This window comes from Varanus komodoensis, unplaced genomic scaffold, assembly GCF_004798865.1.
Source record: "Varanus komodoensis strain SLA01 unplaced genomic scaffold, ASM479886v1 scaffold40, whole genome shotgun sequence".
Classification (NCBI taxonomy): Eukaryota; Metazoa; Chordata; class Lepidosauria; order Squamata; family Varanidae; genus Varanus; species Varanus komodoensis.
In genome coordinates, this window is record NW_025335942.1 from 3,282,349 (window position 1) to 3,291,039 (window position 8,691).

The 8,691-nt window shown below is 52.0% G+C and overlaps 1 protein-coding gene across 1 annotated transcript in view; it reads left to right on the forward strand.

Annotated features, from left to right (window-relative positions):
* The first annotated feature begins 6,745 nt into the window (after window positions 1–6,745).
* The window catches only part of TMEFF1 (transmembrane protein with EGF like and two follistatin like domains 1), an 86,558-nt gene continuing 84,612 nt past the window's right edge, over window positions 6,746–8,691 (forward strand). Inside the window, exons 1-3 of the mRNA XM_044442820.1 lie at window positions 6,746–6,788; window positions 8,101–8,256; window positions 8,457–8,645. Of these exons, the coding sequence (XP_044298755.1) occupies window positions 6,746–6,788; window positions 8,101–8,256; window positions 8,457–8,645 (388 nt within the window). The remainder of the gene's footprint in view (window positions 6,789–8,100; window positions 8,257–8,456; window positions 8,646–8,691) is intronic.

An 8,691-nucleotide genomic window follows, 5' to 3' on the forward strand; every position in this document is an offset into this window, starting at 1 on the left:
CAGATTTACTAATGGGGACTACCCACAGTTTGTGACCTTGACTGACCACCCAACTTGATGGTGGAGGGGAGGGGAGGGGAGGAGTCTTGGGGAGGAGGGGAGGGGAGGGGATCCCTTCCCTCTTTGAATGTAACTGTTTCTTCCAGCCAAAGATCCCATTGCCCTTTCTTCCCATCCTATCTCCCCCATTCTCACTAGTGCTTCTTTCTATCCCTTGTTTTGCTTGGTGTGCGTGAGCTGAGCTGCACGAGCTATTACTTTGCCATACCCCATTTACACATTTGGGTTCTTTTCCCCCCATATACCTGCTGGAATGGGTGTCAGGCCCCTTCCGGCTGTACAGCCAGCCAGCTACATGGGGTGGCCGCTTGCATCCGATGCTCCCTTCACGTCTAAGTTGTTGGGAGAACAGCATCTCTGTGTGATGAGAAGGGGAGGGAAGGAGTAAGAGATGGGGCTGTTAACTGCCTTTTGTGGGGAAACAGAAAAAGAGGGAGGTGGACAGGAGATGTGGCGGACCTGTGATGGTGCATAGGTAGAAATGAGCGTTCTCAAGAGAGGGTGAGAGAAAGAAGAGGCGTGTCAAAGAGTTAAGGGAGAAAATCGGGGTGCTTAAAAGAAAGGAGTTCAGAGGGACCTGAAGGGATGCATAGAGAAAAGAGGGAACATATTATGGGCTGCACAGAGAAAAGGGAATGTGCTACCTAGAGGCCAGCAATATCAGGCCTAGAAATTATTACCAAGGTAGAAAACCGATGATCTTGGTTAAAAAGGGAATTGCTCCTCAAACTACTTTTGACTCTCCTTAACAGGTTTCGCAGGCTTTAGGATGGTGTCCAAAACCTGTTTGACCAGAAGTAACAGTGGGACAAGAGAAATGCATGTAGGGGTGGAGTCATAGGAGATGGCAGCCCATACTGGGCAACGAGCCACGGTGGGGTGTTGTGCTCTCCTGACCTCGACCGACTTCCACAGGGAGTCCGAGTTGGGAACCAACGCAAGGGCCAGGTTCTCTTGGTCCACAAAAGGGGACGAACAAGCGATCGCCGCTCCACATGCCATGTGGGCATCAGTGGAAGGCGCAGCATGACCGGGGGCCAGGTGGAGAGCCTGAACCGCCGCTGGAGGGCCTGTCACTTTTGCTGACTTGCTGGCTAGTTCATGCAGCCTGCCATGGATTTGGTCTCCTGGGTTCAGATGTCATGACAATCCATTGTGGGCCGAGCAAGCCCTAGGGCAAGGGGTGGAGCGAGGGTGGCTTGTTGCCCCAAAAGAAGCCACCCCGTGGGAAGCTGCCTGGTTTCACATAACGCAACAACCCAGCCAGGTATCCACAATGGATTGCCACAGTGTGCCAAGTCAGTTAGTGTGTTTCTCGGCCATCTTTTCGAGCATGGTCTACACAAGGATTTCCTGGATGATCCTCTTTGCCTGTGGCTCCTGAGTCTCAAGCAACCTGATGGGCACTTTGCTCCCAGTCTTCCACTGCACCTAATAAAAAACAAGGGCTCAAGTTCAGGAGCAGTAAGGCTGAGCAAGCATCAAAGGCTACACATTTCCCCCTCCATTCACGTGCTCCAACCTTCTTCTTCCCCATGCCAATTCAGAGATCCGGTGCATAAGTCTTGACCCCAAGAGTACCTGCAATCCTGGAACCAGACCCAGTATGCCTATATTTGGTAAGTTCTGAAGGCCATTTTTGGATCTGGAAACACATGGTAGAAATGCCCCCAGGAACAGCAGTTGACTGAAGGTCCTAGGCATGGATTTTCCACTTGCTTTCTGATGTGGGTGTCTTCCAAAGGTTGCAGAAGGTCAAATGGAAATGCAGGGAATTGTCTCTCTCAATGGGACTGCATAACATTCTAAATACAGGAACAAACAGACGTTGTTGCCGTTGGACAAAGTCACACGCAGCATAGAATGTGATGGAATTCGGAATGGAAAAGAGAGTCAATAATCTAATCTATATAGGAGGCTGGTTGTAATTATGAGTCACAGGAACATGTAAACAAATTCAAAGAAAATAGAAGCTGAAAATAGCAACAAACACTGCCAGTGAGCTGCAGTAAATGAAAAGCGTATATAAGCAATGAAGCTTTTTATTAAGAAGTAATTTCACTGGATTCTGGGGAAAACTGTGATGGTTTGATAGAAACGGTGCCATCCCAGGGAGCCCTCGGGATCACTAATAGTGTTCTCAGGGCTTTCTCCAAGCCACAGTTCCCGGGATTCTTTGGGGAAAACATAATTGGCTTTAAACTAATGAGCATTTGCAGCCTGGACTGGCACCAAGGAAGAAAAATAGCCCGGTCCGAGACGGGCCAGCTCTCTGGCTCTGGGCTGGCAGAGAAAGACGTTAGTTGCATTGGCTGGTTGTGGGTGGGAGAGAAGGTGGAAACGACTGTGGTCCACCACTGTTGGCAGGATGGTCACGTTCTCCCTCGTCTTCCTTTGGATCGCCATGTCACTTTTATGCCAACGAGCTATGGCCGTGCTTCCCCGCCCTCCTTTCTTTTTCTGTTGTTATGCACCATCCGCCTGGCCATTGGATTATCTCTGTTTTACAGTGAGGAAGACTGAATGGCTTGAGTTGAGCTGGATGACTTTTCCGACCACAAGTGTGGTGCACGCTGCCAAGCGCTGGGGTGACAGGATGCATGCACACAGGCGTACATGTATGCACACACATATAGGCACCTGCATATACCCATGTATACCGACCACACAGACCCCCACAGCTGGCATCCAAGGCTGCATGCACCCTTACTCTAAAGCAGGGGACTCAAACTCAACTTACCTGGGGGTCGCTGGAAGTAGAGTCTGGGTGAGGCTGGACCGCATCAAGTATTGGGCCGCTCATCCTGCGGCCGGCCCGGGTGCCGCCGGCGCTTTGAAGGCCGCACGGCCCCTCCGCCGTGCCCTGCCCGTCCTGACAATTGGCCCGCGGGCCGTGAGTTTGAGACCCCTGCTCTAAAGCTTCCCTTTCACCTTCTCTTTACCGTTGGCATCATCTCTCTCCGGTTTTCTAAGCATTTTTTAATTCTTTGCTTTCTGTATTATTGCTGCTCTCACTAAAATTTGTCAGTTTTCTTCCCGTAGTTTGAAACTCTAATTCCCCACAGAAACTTGCCCTATCTTCTGCTGATTATTGTAAAGGTTTGTTAGTCTGTCTCTTATTTTAAGGCTGTTTTCACTGTTCTCAATCATTCTCTCATTTGATTTCTCTTTTCACATACATGTTACCTCTTCTGTATCTGGAAAGGAAATATGTAGATCAGAAGCTACCAGTTGATTTCTAGCTGATTTGTACTTAATAAGGAAAGGTTTCTAACTCCCAGGTTTCTAACTCCCAGTTTTCATTGTTTACCAATGAAAACAGAAGACTGTAGTCCTAAATTTTCTGCTGTCCACGGGCAAATTCTGCATCTCTGCACATAAAGCGCTTGCTGCAGCTGTAAGATGAAACTTCGTGCTTGATAGTGCTGGTGCAAGTTTCTGGTTAGCTTTGCAAATAAATAATAAATAACTAAATTAAAAATCGTGGCCATGACTGGCTTTGTGTTAATTGCTTATCTTTCCATCTCATTTTTCTTTGCCTATAAAATGCAGGCAATATTATTACCTGGCTGCTTTTGAACAGCTCTCCTGGGCAGTTTTAAATATATGTGGAGTTTCTGATGTGTAGTAACTCAGCATAGGCAGATCCCGGGGCAGTGAGAGCAGGGGAAAACAGACCCACTGCTTATGTCAGTTTTGCTTTAGGCTTCGCAACCTGCAGAAGGGCAAAACTGCACAGTAGTTTGTGAGTCTGCCTACCTCTGTGCGCACTTGGTTGCTTAGTGTCACATTTCATGGTGTTTAGAAGATCTTGGGAAATGGACAGCACTAATGCAGAAGGGATTGATGGCAAAAGGAGGAGGAGGCGGCAGAGGATGAGGTGGCTGGATGGAGTCACTGGGGCGGTGGGTGTGAGCTTGGGTGGACTCCGAGGGATGGTGGAGGACAGGAGAACCTGAGGAAGGTTGTCCATGGGGTCGTGATGGGCTGGGCACAGCTTTGCAACTAACAACAACAATCCAGAAGGGGCACATATTCAAGAAGGCAACACTTTATTTGGAAGGATAACCTCCAGAATTGCTGGTACTCCGACCTTCTGCTCCCAGTTAGTAGTTTGGCTGCTGCAGTGCGTACAAACTGCACTGTCTGAACAGTCTTCAAGGGCAGCCCCACACAGAGTGCAATGCAGTAATCTAACTTGGAGGTGTCCAAGGCATAGATGGCTGAAGCCAGGTTATCCCTGGTCAGAGAGGGCATAGTTGGACCACCAGCCAAAGATGGTAGAAGAAGATGCTGAAACATATCCAATGCCTCTTGAACGTATGGGGGTGTGTGGGGGGGTTCACCCTTCAGAATGCGCAGACAGGTTTTATGCATGTGGAACACAGAAAGCCTGAAAGATCTTTATGTACAACAGGAAATCAGTAGAAAGAAACAAACCAAGAGAGTCAGCCTCTCTATGCATCTTAGGCGTAATGGGAAGTGGACAAAAGATGCTCGGATTCCCAGATCTAAATTTTCCAAAAGAAGCTGCCATCGATGCTTCTCTGAGGTCAGAAAATCAACCCTGGAGAGGGCTTAAAGGGCATATTCTGGGAGGTGGAGAGGAGAGGAGACTAGAATTGCCAGCATCCTGTCAATGCTCCAGCCTCCCTTTCTTACTCTTTGACATTTATTTATTTTATTTATTATATTTATACTGCACCTTTTTTCTTTTAAACAACTCAAGGGAGTGTAAATAATTCTCCTCCTCTCAATCTTACCCTAACAACAACCCTGCAAGGTAGGCCAGGCTGAGAGTCTTGACTGGCCCAACGTCACCCAGTGAGCTCCATGGCTGAGCAGGGACTAAAACCTGGATCTCCTGAGTCCCAGTCCCACACTCTTACCCACTATGCCACACGGTCTCTTGACATGCCACAAATAGCTAAAATGTAGAGTGGGAGGTTTAGGGATCACCTCCACCTCTTGCTCCACTCTGCATCGGATGCTTCAAAGCCTCCAAGAGAGGGGGTTCACAATCATTAAGGGACACTTGTTAAGACTGCAGTCCTATGCCCCCTTAATTAAAAATAAGCTCCACTGAAAATGGGGCTTACACGTGAGTAGGTATCTATAAACAATGACCCTTCAAACAAGTAGGATGAGATAAATTTCATGGTCAATCCATGATTATGGTCTATCAAAAGTAGTTTATCCTGAAATGCAGTTAATCTTAAAAGCAATCATTTCAACCAGCCCAGTTCCTCAAGAGCAAATATCCAGGATCAAGCTGGTTTTTCCTTTCAGGTAGCGTAATGAGTAGGGACTAATGACCTTACCTTTCTCAAAGACATCTGTAGTATCTAGATGAGGAAAAGGCTATGCAAAACGAATCTGCCTTTTCAGGATACAGCTTTACCTGTAAGGAACTCAGTAATAACATCACTTCTTTTTGGGGCAGACATGGAGCAAATTAATTTGCTCAAACCTACAGGAAAGGGTTATGAAACCCAGGATGGAGGACAGAGGCCCAGGCAAATGGGCAGTCCAGAAAAAGACCAAACAAGCAGGGTAGCAAACGCACCACCTTTAAGAAGCAGGTGGAAGGTCTGGCACATCCAAGCACATGCTCAGTGCCAAAGAAATGACAGAATCTGCCCACCTCTCTCACACACCTCTCTCTCACACACAAATGCATCAGTTTGCAAATTCCAACGCACACTGCCTCCGAGCCCAAATGCATTTTTATACAACGCGCTACAGAAAATAAAATTCATTCCCTCTACCCGTCTTTCTTCAGTTGCATCCCTGTGGAAGGATGTTAAATATATTAATCGTGGATTCTGCTGGGATGAATTTTTTCTCATCCACCCACTTGGAAATTAAGAAAGATCAGCAACCAGTGAGAGCAAGGGCGTGCGTGTGTGCGTGCGTGTGCGTGTGTGCGCGCGCGCAAAATCATTCTGGTATAATTATGCTGATGCGCTTGCAACTGCCTGCCCGCCCGCATGGGAATAAACCACCACGTCTCTTGGCTGCCGCTTTCCAGCCTGCTTCGAGAAGGGTTTGCACATGCCGCCGCCTCCGGGCCGAGCGCGGCCCGAGCAGCGCCCGCTGGCGGGGGTGGATGCGGCTGGGCTGCCCGCGCGGGCGCCGACTGGCCGCTGGCCGGCCAGGCGAACAAAGGCCGCTCGAGCCAGCGCGGCGCGTCCCACCCGCTCTGGGGCAGCAGGGGCAGCACCGCAGCCCTTCCGCCCCAGCGCTCTCTCGGAGCAGGGCCAGGCCTGACTGGCTGCTCAGCCGGGCTGTGTACACAGAGCAGGCCCTCTTTTGGAGGGGAGGCATTTGGTCTCATTTGCGTGTGTTTTTGCATGCGCAGGATGGGCCACCGCCAGCGGAACGGCCTTCCCGGTCCATGAAGAGCAGCCCCCGCCCGGGAGATCCCAGGCGGATGGAATATGCGAGCGAGATGGCAGGAGAGAACCGGTGGGGGGGGGGGGGAATGGCAACAGACCAGGGAATGGGGGTGGGCCAGCGCCCCGCCAGTGCCTGCCACCAGTCTGAGCTTGGCCTTTTGACTGAATCCAGAGGGAGTTGGAGCTCCGTCTCCCCTTAAGAGCCCCTAACCAGTGTGCTGCAGTGGCTGGAGATGAACTCGGATCGTGGAGGCTTTGGTGCAAATTGCAGCTCAGCCATTAGACGAATGCAGGGCAGCCTGGTGTTCGTTGCAAACCTTGCCTGTGAAAGTGAGATTCTGAGACTTCTCTCTATCAACCTGGCATCTGTTAACCTGCATCCTATTTTACTGTTAGACAGTTGTTGTCATTTTGGGTTATCTTATAGTGACCCCAGGAACAAAAGCTCTCCAGAATGTCCTGTCCCAGCTCTTGTAAATTCCAGGCTGCAGCCTTCTTTATGGAGTGAATCCATCTCACATTGGTCTTCCTTGTCTTGTGTCTCTTCTGTCCATTTTGCCTTCTGGTGATTGTCCGAGGCATGACGGACTCAGTTTTGTCACCGAGAAAGCTCTGGCTTGATCAGAACTAGGGCCCACTTGTTCTTCTTTCTGTCAGTCCAGAATATCTGCAAAGCTCTCCTCCAGCACCGTGTTTCAAATACATCCATCTTCTTCCTGCCAGCTTTCTTCACTGCCCAGCTCTCACACCCATCCGTCGTGACTGGGAAACCAGTAATATGGATGGTCTGGGTCCTTGCACTTGCGGTCCCTTAACTGCTCTCCCTCCAAATCTCACTCTTTGCTGAACATCTTGGCTGCAGTCCCGCTTGGAATTAATGACTGAGCCAAGGTATGTAAAATGTTAAACGTGCTTAAATCTTCCGAAAGCAACGGGCTGTATTTGTGCTGATTGAGACCAGGGATGCTATTTGCATGTAGCCCTAAAGGTGGCTTGTACCAGTGCTCTCTTGCTTAGCCTGGACCCGTTGAAAGGGTTGAGTATTTATAGATTGTATCCAGCTAAAGGTTTCAAATCATAAAAATCAACCCAGTACAAAACCAAAGCCGATCTTGTTCAGCTAAGGTGGAAGGCAATGCCACATAGACAAGGCTGGAACAAACCTAAGGCCTTGAGCATTTGCCTTGAAAGTTAAACGTGTTGAACCACAGTGAAATGAATGGGCTTTCTGTCAGACAGGGGTAGGGGACAACCTGGCACCTGAGGGCTTCTTTCCTCTTCCCTTGAACCCAAAGCTGCTGAACTAGACGTGGCTCATCTGCCCACAGCCCTGTTTGGCAGGACACCTGACCGGGGACAGTTGAGTGACGCCCACAGCTCAATCCCGAACAGGTTTTCTTGGAAAAGAGCAGCCAAGGCTGTCTACACTGGGGCTTCTTCCCAGGATGTAGGATTGGGCTGCTTCAACCCAAGCCTTGGCATGCTCGCTCAGCTGCAGTGAGTCCCAAGTAAGAAAACGAAGTTGCGCCCGCCCGCCCGCCCGCCCCTCCGTGTGAACTCTGCGGCAAGCCCGAGCCCCCCAGGCGGGGCAGGTCGCTGCGGGGAGATGTCACAGGGCCCTTCCCGCTGCCTCCTCCTCCAGCGCGCCCCGGGGAGCGGCGGCGCTTCCGAGGCGTGCAAGAAGGGGGTCGGGGGCGCGACCCCGCGTCGCCCCCCTTCCCGCGCCGCTTGCTGCTGCGGGTCCAGGACGGGCGCGCGTGCCGGAAGGATGCCGCTCGCCGGCGCTGCGCCCGCGCAAGTGCCCGCGATCGGCAGACGGGGGGGGGCGTGGCGGGCCGGCGCCGGACCCCTCCCGCTCCGTCCCGATCCCGGGGGGCGGGGGCGGGGAGGAGGCTGGCGCGTCACGTGGACCCCTCCCTCCCCCTCCCCCTCGCTCGCTCGCTCGCTCGCTGCCCCCTCCCTCCGGCTCCCTCGCCCCCTCCCTTCCCTTTGTTGTAGCCCGAGCGGCAGCATCGCCAGCGCGCCGGGGCAGCGGCAGCATCGACGGCGGCGCACAAAGGGGCGCGGGGGGCGCGCGGCTGCAGCGGGAGCTGAGCGGGAGCGCTGCCGCCGCCCGTTCGAGGAGCCCGGCGGCGGCGGCGGCGGCGGCCCGGGATGCGGAGGGGCGGCCGGCGAGCAGGCCGGCGGGTGCGCGCTGCTCCGGGCGGCGCCCGCTGATCCCGGCTGGGCCTGC